The sequence below is a fragment of the Ambystoma mexicanum genome, chromosome 11, assembly GCF_040938575.1.
Source record: "Ambystoma mexicanum isolate Mex_15411 chromosome 11, UKY_AmexF1_1, whole genome shotgun sequence".
NCBI lineage: Eukaryota > Metazoa > Chordata > Amphibia > Caudata > Ambystomatidae > Ambystoma > Ambystoma mexicanum.
The window spans coordinates 249,342,889-249,356,255 of record NC_090934.1 but is presented as its reverse complement, the minus strand read 5'-3'; the positions used below and the strand labels follow the sequence as shown (position 1 = coordinate 249,356,255).

The 13,367-nt window shown below is 45.0% G+C and overlaps 1 protein-coding gene across 1 annotated transcript in view; it reads right to left on the bottom strand.

Annotated features, from left to right (window-relative positions):
- Positions 1-1,508: 1,508 nt before the first annotated feature.
- LOC138503329 (lysophospholipid acyltransferase 2-like) overlaps positions 1,509-13,367 on the bottom strand; it is a 228,382-nt gene continuing 216,523 nt past the window's right edge. The window contains exon 13 of the mRNA XM_069622961.1: positions 1,509-4,772. Coding sequence (XP_069479062.1) covers positions 4,604-4,772 — 169 coding nt within the window. The 3' untranslated portion in view covers positions 1,509-4,603. The remainder of the gene's footprint in view (positions 4,773-13,367) is intronic.

Sequence of the window (13,367 nt, the reverse complement as noted above, 5' to 3'; positions counted from 1 at the left end):
TTCTGTTCTCAAGGCGTGAGAGTGAGTTTTTGGTTAAGGGTCTACAACCTTTGGCTCACCAGATATTTTGAGCTGACACTCACGGGTGCTCTAGCCACAACAGTCAAGGATGAGTGATGAATGGAGCTGTAGTCCAAAACATCTGGAGAGCCTCAGCTTGCAGACCAATACATTGGCGAATGTAGCAGGTTAGCAGATCTAAAGGGCCACATACTGAGGGCCTGATTCATGGAACGTTTCCCTATGCGATTGCACCATTATAAAACACTTCAATGAATCAGGCAGTTGGGCGTGACTCTGTAAGGCAGAGGTCTTCAAACTGTGCGGCGCATTCCGGGGGGGGGGGGGAGGCGAGAGCTCAACCTGAAATATTATTTTCTTTTTTTTAAAAGAAATAAAGAAATATATATATTTAGATATACATTTTTTTACATAGAGGAAACGGGCCAGGTCGGCTCACAGGGTCGGACTGGAGAATAAAACTGTCTCGGGCACCAATGAAAAAGTGTCCCACAGTTGCAAATGGCAATTCATTCCTTTAGCGACAAACTGTTTGAATATTTAAAGAATATTTATTCAGCAACAATGGAAGTAACTCATCAGACTGATCCATATTGGCTCAAAAACTGGGCCACACTATCATTTTGCATTTTTGGTTCGGGCATTGCTCTGTTGCCCTATAGGCCAGTCCGAGCCTGGTGGCTCATCCATAATGATCGAGGGGGCGTCGACCCAGTGGCCCCTCATCCATTAGGGAGGAGCCAGCCCAGTGAAACGCTGAGCACTTCCTCAGCTGCTTTTTCCAGCTGAGGGAGTGCTCCTAGCCTGGCTGAGCTCTCAAAGGGAAAACCTGTTTCCCGTTGACAGTTCAGTTCTCCAGCATCACATGCTCACTGAGCCATGCAAGGCTGGAGGCGTTTCGCTTCCCGATTCTTGTTCATGAATGCGCAGTGTCTGAGATGTCTGAGGTGGGGTGGTGAGTGCCCAGGGACTGGGTAAGAGTGGGATGAAGGAGCCCAGAGACTGATGGGAGCAGGTGGGGAGTCCAGGGACCATACTGGGAGTAGGGTGCTGTGACGGCGCACAATAGTTCATAGCCATTTGGACTTACTGTCCATGTAGCATTTTTTGTGGGGGCCTGGCCAGCCCACATTTTGCTCAGGGGGGGGGCCCAGTCCTAAAATGTTTGAAGACCACTGCTGTAGGCATAGAGTAAGACAAATGACAAACTCTTCCTCAACCTTACCAGATTTTCAGGGACACCACCTGCTGTGCAAATCTCCCTATTTCCCTCTAGCCTTCGGTGCAACAGAGGAGTGAGAATCCGACCAAGGTTTACTTCTTTAAGTGAATAGCATGATAGGCAATTCCACAAAACATTTCGTACACCAATGCAAAGTAGCTCCATGTCATGTCACTTTCATCCAGTCCTTACTTTTAAGTCAACAGGTCTGTGCATGCCATGTATGCCATTTCAAATCATCGAAATCAAAAATACAAACAACGCGATAACTTAACGCTTTAATAAAAAGAAAACGTTGTTACACGGTCTACGTGTCTTGAAGGAGCATCACATATGAAGACGATATGCTATCATCAAAGACTGTCCACAACTTTTGGCAAAATGGGAACATATGTTGTGCGCTTCTGAAAATGGTTCCTTATTCTACATGGCAAACCTGCTGCAACGTACAACAGCATTTAAGATTTTTGAAATTCGGTTAAAAGTTCACACGCTCGCACATTTACACCGCCATTTTGTACTGCTGAGAGTTCATCAGTTATGCAGCTGAAACCTTTAATAAAAGGCCTGTTTGTGTGTAATTTGCCGCTCGCTTTTATATTTTGACATTAGTGACACAGTCTAATATTTTGTATTATTTATATAATTTATTCATATAGGTGAGTTCTATAAGATGGCTTACAGTAAAACCTGCTATCAGAGCTTGGAGCTGCCCTGAGGGAATTACACATGGGATTAGAATTCGTAAATCAGCGTCCAGGAGCTGCTTTACAAGTTTTTGTTTAAAGATATACTTTACTCTACCCATCATGGAAAGCATAAGTAAATCCCAGTGGTGGCTGTAGGCATTAGTATGTGTAATACTCCAACTCCCTGCACACCCATACTGTGCAGGGATTGGCCAGTGCTGTTAGCACCTGACCGGAACTACTGGGAAACCACGAGAACATGTATACCATTCCTGCGCTCACAGGCAGCCCATTCGCCCTCTCTACATGGAGAACAGAGGTTCTGGCATGGTAAGTCCTTTGCCCTTTTTGGTGCTCCATACTGGGACAGCTCCCCTGCAAGTCCCAACCCTCTTCCCAGCTCCCCTGTTGCCCGTCCTTCCTCCCATCCTCCCTGCACGCCAATACTGTGCACAGATTGGCCGGTGCCGTTAGCACCTGACCAGAAACATTGGGAAACCACAAGAACAATTATACCATTTCTACCCTCTCAGGCGGCGCATTCGCTCTCCACACAGAGAGCGGCAGCGCTGGCATGGTAAGTCCTTTGTCCTTTTTGGAGCTCCATACTGGGACCGCTCCCCTGCACACACTGACCCTCTTCCCAGCTCCCTTGCTGCCCATCCTTCTTCCCCTCCTCCCTGCATGCCCATACTGTGCACTGATTGGCCAGTGCTCTTAGCACTTGACCAGAAGTATTTCACATTAGAGATCCTCCCAGGGCAGCCTTGCCCGTCAGCAGGCTAAGGGCCAGAGGTAAAGGGCAGCTCCCATTCCCTGTTTGCCCTAGGACACCGGACCTTACACCCTACAGCTAAACTCCAGGTAAGGTGGTATGGGCGGGGTGCACAGCCATTATTTTTCTCTGGTAAAACTCTGCCACTCATTACTATTAATTGTGCCTAACCTGATGGAAACACACGCAGTGCACTCTTAGCCAAAATGTGGAGAACTCAGAATGATCCTTTGGGTAGGATGTGTATGGCACTTGGAACTACTGGGAGGTTTAGCTATGATGCGACTCTAGCACTACTGCAAAGTGGCCCGGGCGTTGCACTGGGAGGAGTTATGGGGTGGCCAGTCTCTTGCTCAGGGAGAGACTTTCAGGGTAGGTAGGGTTTGCACTCAGATGGCCAATGTGTTGCACTTAGATGGTTTCTGAGGGTGGGAATGGTGTTGCACTTAGATGGATTCTGAGGGTGGGCAAGGTGTTGCACTTAGATGGATTCTGAGGGTGGGCAATGTGTTCACTTAGATGGATTTTGAGTGTGGGCAATGTGTTGCATTCCATGCATATGGAAATCTAGCCGAAGGCGGAGCCATCGACCTGCACGCATCTACCATCGTACACTACTCAAAGATTCTTCACACCACACCTCTGCAATAAGAATGCAGCTTCTGTTCACGACAGAAATGTGATAGGTAGCTGCACACATAATCACTATCCCGCTCTTGAATACCCTCTAGAGCACTCCTCACCAACCATCCCATGCCAGCTCGACACGAGTGGTTATCAAGGACTTGGCCACCCCTTCATATCTTCATATGGGCCAATATGCACACATGCATACTAGCACTCCTCGAACTTCCCATAACTGGAGTCTAGTCCCCTGAGGATGTTCGACCTACAGCACGTTGTGACCATACTAATGGTGAAAGGCACTATACAAATGACACTCTACTACTACTGCTAATAGTCATTAAAATAAAAAAAAGGACTGTGTCTACAGAACTAAAAATCCTGGGGATTATTTTGTTATATAAATATAAAGTAATTCATTTAATTACTCATTCATTCAGTTTCAATATACATTTGGTCTCTTCAGAGGCAAACTCAGGTCGGTGCAGATGTATACCTGGCTTTGCTCCAGTTCTACCGGCCTTTCGCGTTCACCAGCCAGTTGGCAAATACCCTACTTTGCATATAGGCCAGTCTGCCGCTACCAAACACATATGTGTATAAAGTGTCTCTTAAAGTACCACGTGAGCTCTGGCTGTTGTATATTCAAGAGAAGGTTATTGATAAAAGCACGAGAGTCTGTCGTTTTTGTGCCAGCACTCTGTTCAGCTCATGCTGGTTCGTTCTCTGGAATGCCCCAGCAGGGCGTTCTATACAGAGTCCATACACTGCATTACTGTTTGGGTTTATGCTGCGTTAAACACCGTTTTATGCTGTGACAAGATGGCCACTTCAGTGGTTTCCCTGCACCAAGGCCAGCCTAGGAGACGGCGTATTCTTCTCCCGCCTGGAATGCCCAGACAGTTGAGACCATGCAGTGTCTTCCCACATCCTGCACTCCCTGTGACATGGACAGTATGTTGGAGCTCTGAGGCTGGGGAAGAGCAGACCCTAACCAGGGGTTTAGCAGCACCAATTGACATTCAACTCATGGTTCTATGTTGTCCTGTGTACGCGTCATGCTGTTTGCTGTGGTATTGGCTTCCCTATCCAATCCAGAGGAGGTCTGGGTTGGGTGGGTGTTTCTTATTGACGGTGGGTGTGGCATTGCACGCCTCCTTCATTGTCTGCACATGGGCACGCGCTTGATGTTTCAGTATGCACATGCCCATTGCACAGATGACCCACAGTTTCTGCATGCCCATGTGGGTGGCATTGCCGCGGCCGCTGCTCTCAGTGACCCTTCTTCGTGGTGGCGATTGTAGCTCCATTTGGTTGCAGAGTGCCCACGCCCTGGGGTATGGAATTGAACTTTGTGCCTCCATGTAGATTGGGGCTCCTCTTCTTGGGTAGCAGAAAGACCAGGAGGGCAGCCAGGATGTGGAAACAGTACCACCAGGACCTGCGGAGAAGAGCAAGGTGGGTTAGTGAGGTTTAACAAAGCAGCGTCCAGTCCACATCGGTGAGCAATTCTCACCACACTGGAAAGGCTTAAATGTGCTTTAATAAGCAAGTCAATGCTGTACGAAGGCCCCACTCATCCAGAGACCTCAGGTGGCTGCGCGGACCTGTTCGGAGGCTTAGTGGCCACCACTCCTAGCAGTGATTCGCACCGGCCTGTGAGACCATGTACCCTTTCCCATATTCTTACCAAAATGACTGCACCACAAGGAAGGAAGGATTAGGGTACAAGATGAGAAGCATTTTCACCAAGGGGTGTAGCAATGGGTGGGGCCTAGATTGGAAGGGGAGTCGGGGCAGTAGAAATGGTGGTGTAACAAGGAGTACAGGCTTTCACTTTAAAGCAGCACCCAAACTCCCCAAGCCCACTTATTTGCGTGCTGCAACTTATTTTCATTACCCACCCATGCAAACCTGAGCTGCTTTGTGATGGTGAGGTAATGTGTACTCGTTTTCGGTTTGATTTGTGCTACATCCGCAGAGTCCGTTGAGTTACATTGAGCGTCCATTGCATACAAGTGTTGCAAAGAACCACAAGGGTATTGTGTAGCCACATGGGTATTGCATAGATCAAGTTTAGTCGAATAGTGCTCTGGGTACAAGTCCTCTGGGAGCCTTGGAGTAATCAGACGTACCGGAATTAGGCCCCTGTGCGCCCCGCCCCGTTCTGAGAGTTTTTAAAAAATGTAAATACCCTGTCCCAGTTTTAGGGAAGTGAGGGTGGCCACTGCATAGATGCAACAAATCAAGGTGACATTTACAGGTAATAAACAGTTCAACAGTTCCCTGCTTCCCATGATCACTTTTGTCACATGCATCTCTGACACCCAAGGGTAGGCTCGAACCCCCAAACTTTCTGTTCCCAACCACATGCATTTACTGATTGCCCAAGACGAATGGAAAAGAAGCAAAACATTGCAACGCCTGTGATAACAATCAAAGCAAAAGCTCTTTTGTTTTTAACATGCTCAGTGTCAGAGCCAAATCTGCAGTTTATATATAGGAGAAGTGCTGGACATTGTATTTGTTTTAGTCTGCGATCCTACTGAGTGGAGGGGGTGTGTGCGAGGGGAGCTTTAATGGGCGGGGAACATTAGTTCTACTTTTATGTTTGCTGCCTATCCTAATTTTTAATTTTCAAAATATAATCACCCTAGGTGAGGAGAGGGGCATGGAAGTTCTTACAGGTCTCATATTAGGGACTGAGTCCTGATTAGCGCTTCAAATGGAAACACAGGTGTGCAGGTGCGCGCTATCCCAAAGTACCTGCTTCCTGTTGAAAAGTGCGGGTACTCCTCCATTAAATGTATTGGCTTCCTGCCGGTAATAAGTCTTTCAAATGAAAGAAATGCAGGTACTCAGTGCCTGCAAGTAACAGCCCATTTAAAGCACTAGTCCCGAGCTGTGAAAAGAAAATCGGTCACGAGACCAGGGGACCAAATCCCGAAAAGATTGAAGCACAACATGTCATGAAACCTGGGCCCCAGTACCGAATAATGATCATTCACGAGACCAGGGAACGAGCCCCAAATCACACAATCATAAAAAAAAAAAAAAATATGTTGTCACGAGACTAGGGGCACACGTTCCGAACAGACAGATGCCGCGAGGAAGAGATCACTGGACGAGGCTACCAGCTCCATGCGTAAGTGGTCAACTGGACTAAAAACCGGGTAAGTGGCTCCCAGGTGGGGTGCTCAGGCATCCTGTTTCCCAGAATGCAGCCTGGGTGCCTCCCACCCCGGGAGGAATAATTACTCCCTATGCTGGGGCACAGCTAGACTGCCAGTTTAGCGTAAAACTTGAGTCTGTAATATCATTAGAAATAATCATTAAGTTAGTACCTTCCAAGTAAACAAGCTCGGGCCGATGGCTACTCTGGGATGGATGGGACAGAGGAGTGATGGTGCATTATGGGGTAAGCTTGCAGAAGCACGCAGTACGTCTAGCTCTGTATGCCGAAAGTTCAAAAAACTCGCTGTCCCTGCTAAGCCTTCCACTGCCTAGTCCATCACCTAATATCCCATTCCCTTGAAATCTAACTTTCAGGAGTGCAGCAAAGGAGACCAACAGACAAACATATACACACATACACACACACATACAGTATATACAACAGAACACGTGAGCTAACACAAGGTTTGATTAACACTGAACAATGACACTGTCAGAGGCTAAATAAAGTTCAACAGCTTTGTTTCTGGAAGGGTAGAAAGTGTAGTCAGGTTATGTGAACATTTAAAACACTTTCCAATTAGAGCCATAGCTCTTGTGATCGTTGCCAGTCTCTTAATAACCTTGAACTAGGAGCTTTATGTTCCAAAATTCAGTGATTAGTCTTTTAATATCTTTGTTAAATAGCCCTAGGAACTTTGTCTCCAAAATCCAGTTTTTATGTCTCTGACCCTATTTCCCTATTCAAAACATATTTTTAAAATGTATTTATTTATTTGTATTCATTGTGTTTATGGTTTATATCAAACCTTACACCATTAAAAATTACAATTTCACAAATTCATAAGATTAAAACATCAAACAGTGTCATTTACAATATACATCTAAAATTAGGTTCATTCTATAAATAGAAGATTCAAATATTAACCATGTCTAGATAGCTATCACATCCTCCATAAAATACAGTGTTACAAATTGTATTTTTAGTTCATACGAATTCCCTTAAATATGTCTTTAAGAAACATAACTACACCCACAATTTTCGAGATCCAGCTGCATTCTATTATTCTAGACCATAATTCACGGGGTAACTGGGGCTGTGTAATGTACAAACTTCCCTAAATATAAAATCCTCCTTTGCAAGACATGTGGGCATTTCATGATAAAATGGTAAAGCGCTTTTATAGCCGAAGTTTTACGCAGCCAACGAGTATGCTCCTTCCTTGGAATGCCTCGTCTAGGTCCTTTAGTTTCAAGTGTATGTAGTTCAATCGAAATCTCAGGTACCATGAACGTATTTTCTCTAAGGAGATTTGCATCAGATAAGATCTAAGGGTTCTCTGATTAGCCTATAGAGATATGCATCTTTATATAGAGACGATCTAGAAATATCCATCACATCCGTTATCCTATATCAATCCTTCATTCTAGATTTAATTTCAGGTAGTACAGCATTGTCGAGTACATTTATATCCAATAGATTCAGTTCAGACTCAATCTTCAGATCTAAAAGTAACCACATCGAGTTGCTCAATATCAGCTCTCTTATTTCATCGTACAATGAGCCCTCTGTTCCATTGCTTATTTTCAAGTAGAGGCCAATTCTTTGACATTTGTAGCATTCCCACCGCAATTGTAAATATAATTCCATTCTGATGAGACTAACAGGTGCAGACATCAGGAGCCCCAACACTGCTCTCCAAATCTTCCCTTCCTGAACATCAAACCACCTCCTACTTTTGTACTGCAACAATTCAATTTCATATAGGGCCGCCGGAGTAACCATGGCTCTGTAGAATTCAATCAGTGGCCACAGCGAATAGGCACATTTCTTTATTTTAATCGCTTTCTTAAGGGTGATAAGTGTTGGAGTCTTAGTCTCTATTTTCTCCTTATTCCGTTTTTTCTGAGATAGAGATGCAATAAAAAAAAAGAAAAAAAAACTGGGACACCTCCTCTATCCTCTGGCCATTAATTGTCCATGAAAGCCCCCGTTGCTTCCTCTTCTTACTTAACGAAAGTATCCTTGATTTCTCTGTGTTCACTAAAGGGCTGTTATCAGTGATGTATGTGACCACCCTGTACAATCTATTCTGTAGGCCAAAAGATGTATGATCTAGTAGGATGGTGTCATGAGCGTATGCAATACATCCCACTCTGAGTTTTCCCAATCTGGCAGGGATGACGCTTGATGACATCGAAGGTCCACAGACACGACATGTATAGATTGAATAGGGTGGGTGCCAACACACAACCTTGTCACAGGTCCTTTCCCTGCCTTACAACTCCTGACAGATCCCCTCCACATTAAGACGAACACAGATATTAGTATAACCGTGGAACAATATGAAGATATTAAGGAGACTAGGATCCATTTCCCAGTCTGATCGTTTTTCTATAATCATGCACGCTCCACCCTGTCGAAAGCTGACGATAAATGAAGGCTTTTTAAAAAAAATTAAAATTGTATTGTGCATTTGTAAGGCACATATACATCAAGTAATAACACAAAAAACAGGGAATGACAGATTGGGGTGCGCTCAACTTTTACAAATTATGGGCAGTCCAATGCAGCAGAAACTGCACAGGAGGTTCCCCTGGGTTCCTCCAACAGTTATTCGCATGAAGGAATGGGTTGTGCAGCTATACTGTGCAGAAAACTCGGTATTCAAATGTTCATTTCCTTAGTATTAGTATGAAAGCTCAAGTGTCCTTCAATGAGCAGAAAGTAGCCATCCAATAATATGAATGGTGATTTATTGTGGTTCCAGCCGACACATGTTTCGACCATTCGGTCATCCTCAAGGCGAAAACGTAAAGGGATGAATCCCTACTTAACTCCTTTCTGAAAATGGCGTATCACCTAGGACTGGAATTCTGAGAAAGATCCTTTTCGGATGGTGAACGCATGTACCGGAAGTTGTGCGGCAGTAGGGTAACGTAATTAAATAATCAGGTTGTATATAGCTGTCCAGTATATATGGTTGTCATACCTCTGTATATAGTGATTGATCTTAAACAAACGTGACAGCTCTGACATACTGCTGGCCTGCATGGACAATGTTTAATGTTCCTGCCGCTTACACCACCAGAGAATAACCCCAGCCTCTCACCAACAGGCTTCGATCTGCTGACCAGCTCCTGCCTGTGCCACCCGCAACAAGCCTCGCTGGAATAATCTTTGACCCCTGACCTCCTGCCAGCACCCAAGGACAAAACACCAAATGTCCCTGCCACCAGCTAGCTTCGATGACGCTCTTGGGCCTCAAGACGGCATCCGCTGACACCATCCAGTCTGTCAGTCTGCAGGGACCTCCACTTCAACCCGCAAAAACTCTGGTACTTCCTGCCAACTTTCTTGCCAGGTCGCTGGGCCGCTGGTACCTTCGATGTGGATGTAGGCCTGGAGGGCAGTGCCTGTCCCAAATCTGCTCCCTCTGCCGCAGCACCAGTCCCTGGGACTCCTGGAAAACCAGATGGTCTCCAAAATGTGGTAGACTTGTGGGTAAAAGATGGTGCTTAGTCCTGCACGTCTTCAGGTATGTTTATTCCAGGATACCAGGTAAGTTACAAGTATGTTAGATCCTAACAAAAGACTGGCCATCCACACAGACCAGCGGTCGTTACAATTGACTCAGAACACTCCCACACTCAAACCTTCAACCTTCCATAGTGACAACACTGCATTCCACTTACCATGACCCACACCACAGAGAAGCTACAGCAGTATGCATCCCATTTTGCTGTTTTTGGTTTTGGCACATATGGTGACATTTTAGTGTTATCTTGTGGTCAAAACAATGTTACAGACAACAGCGATAAGGTTGACAAGCAGATCATTTGGTTTGCATGACAACTGGAAATGATACTGGCATGCATTGAGAGCATCACACATGTTTATTGTCGTGTCCTTCCGCTCACCATTCTTACATTTAGTCCTTGCTCATAGACTTTTTGCTTCACCATAGTCGTTCTCTTATGTCATTGTCCTTCATCATAGTGTTTCTCCCTCATCACAGTCCTCGATCATGGTCCTTTGTCTTTGTCCTGGCCCTTCTTCTCTTTTATCATACTACTTTGTCCTAGTCCTCTGTTTTCATCATCATAGTCCTTGATCCTAGTCCTTCTATTTCATCATAGTTCTTCATCCCAGTTCTTCTACTTTGTCAGATTTCTTAATCAAATTCCATCTCCATTATAGTCCTTCTCCTTAATCATCGTCCTTATACCTCATTATAGTCTTTCTTCGTCATAGTCCTGCACGTTTGTTGTACTTCTTTATCATAGTCCTCTTTCATCACATTCCTTCGTTGTCATAGTTTTCCTTCATCACAGTCCTTTGTCAGTCCTTCTCCTTCGTCATTGTCCTTCTTCACAGTCCTTGTACCTTGCAACCGTCTTTGTCATAGTCCTTCTCCTTTATCATAGTCCTTCATCATAGTCCTTCTTTTGCATCCTAGTCCGTCTCCTTCATCACCACCTTCTCTTTTGACACAGTCCTTCCTTGTCACAGTCGGTCATCACAGTCCTTTTTCACAGTCATTTTTTCCCTTACAGTCGACCTTAGTCCCAGTACTTTTCCTTCAGTGTCACAATCTTCCTTTATCGCAGGCCTCCTCCTTCATCATACCTGTTTCCTTCATCACTACTGTCCTTCACACACAGCCCTTCTCCTTTGGCACAGTCCTTCTCCTTCATCACAGTCCTTCGTTGTCATATTCCTTCTTTGTCATAGTCCTTCTACTTCATCAAGGTCCTTCTACTTGTCATCATTCTTCAACATGATCCTCCTCCCTGGCCCCACACCTTCTTCATCACAGTCATTTTTTTTCATCACTGCCTTTTCCCATTGTCACAATAATTGCAATCCTTCTCTGTCACAGTCCTTCTTCATCACATTCTTTAATAACAGTCCTTCTCCATTACAGTCCTTCCCTATCATGGCCCTTTGTCACAGTTCCCCATCTTCATTACAGTCATTCTTCCAGATCACATCTCTTCATCAAAGTCCTTTATCATAGTCCTCCACAGTCTTTCTCCTTTATCACAGTCCTTTGTTACAGCTCTTCTCCTTCATCAACACAGCCCTTCTCCTTCATCATAGTCCTATGCTTTCTTCCCAGTCTTCCTTCATCACAGACCTTCTCATTTACCACAGTCATTCTCCTTCACCAAAGTGTTTCATCACAGCTCTTCCCCTTCACCAGAGTCCTTCTCCCTCACCACAGTCCTTCTGCTTAAGAACAGTCCTTCTCCAAAGCCGTCTCCTTCCCAAGAGTCCTTCTCCTTCCTAAGAGTACTTCTCCTTTGCTAGAGTCCTTTGTCACAGTCGCTCATCAAAGTATATCCCCTTATTGACAATACACATCCTTTGTCAGAGCCGTCCTTCGTCACAGTCCTTCTTCATCGTAGTCCTTTGTCATAGTCCTTTACCTTAGTCACAGCCCTTCCTCACAGGCCACTGCAATCAGTCCTTCTCCTTCATCCTAATCCTTCACTTTTGTCATAGTTCCTCTTCTTTTGCTAGGGTCCGTAATCACAGACCTTGTCCTTCATGACTCCATATCTTTCATCACAGTCCTTTGTCACAGTCCTTCTACTTCATCCCAGTCCTCCTTCTACTTCATCCCAGTCCTTCCCCATCATCAGTCCAGCAGTGAAAACCCCATACATAACACACTATTTTAAAACAAAACATTCAGACCCAAAACCTTTACAATAGATCATGCAAACACTACACAGACACTCAAATGAATTACACACATTGACACAGGTTTTGTAAAAGTGTTTCAGTTCTGGGCAAGTGCAAGAGTTCATTATACCATCCAGATCCTGCGTGCAGACAACCAACGTGCACAGAACTCAGTGGCAACCTCACTACAAGATATAGGTAGCTAAACCTCAGTCAGAAGCCAAACAACGCCAAGGACCACCACATAATGCATTTACTGTCCTGCACAGCCACCCACATTTCCTCAAGCACACCGACCTTTACAAGACTGCACGTTAAAGGTAGCAAAGGACTATCAACATAGGAAGTTAGGTAAACCAATCCTGAGCTCAGTAGCCTTACAGAGAGGTTGATGCCCGTCCAGACAATGGCACCCCTCTAACACCTCTACAGAAGGCTTGATGCGAAGAAGCGCTTACACCCAAATCACATAGAAAAGCACAGGACATAATACCTTTGGAGTTCTATCACATAATTACATCCATCCACTGACACAGTACACTCAGTCTTCACAGAGACAGTACAAGAATGCCCTTTCATTCTATTACCAGATTTGTGGAAGCTTCCAAGAAACGACCCTTCGCTCACACCTCTTGAAGGTCTCACACAACCACAATATCATATTGTGCCGAGGAATTCGCCACTAGCAACACACAATGATACCTGCGGGAATCCCAGAAACACCAGTGGACCACCTGCTAATCCCTGACACCACCACCCATACTTTCTACATGATGCATGCTTTTTCAAATCTGAAACACATTTTTATCCCAACACATTGCATGCAGTACCCACTTGCAAAAGGATCGCATTGACAACATAAGCCTAATCTAGCTGCAACATACTAGGACATTAGGGAAGGTAAAACAAAAAGAAATCAGAGAACCCCCAAAGGTTTGCTACATCTTCTAGGTGTGCCTATCCACATACGCACTGTTAAACCACAACTTGACTTGGGAATTACTACTCACAGTTACTGTTAGGCAAGATTGTGTGCAGTACCCTGTGGGAGAATGCACCATCCTTGCCCTCTTGGCAATAGTTAACCCAACCTTTGGTATAAGCATGTACTACACAGGTTGGTAGAGTGACTGAGCAGCCAGGCTTATCTCAAGAGGGGTCAATGTGAGC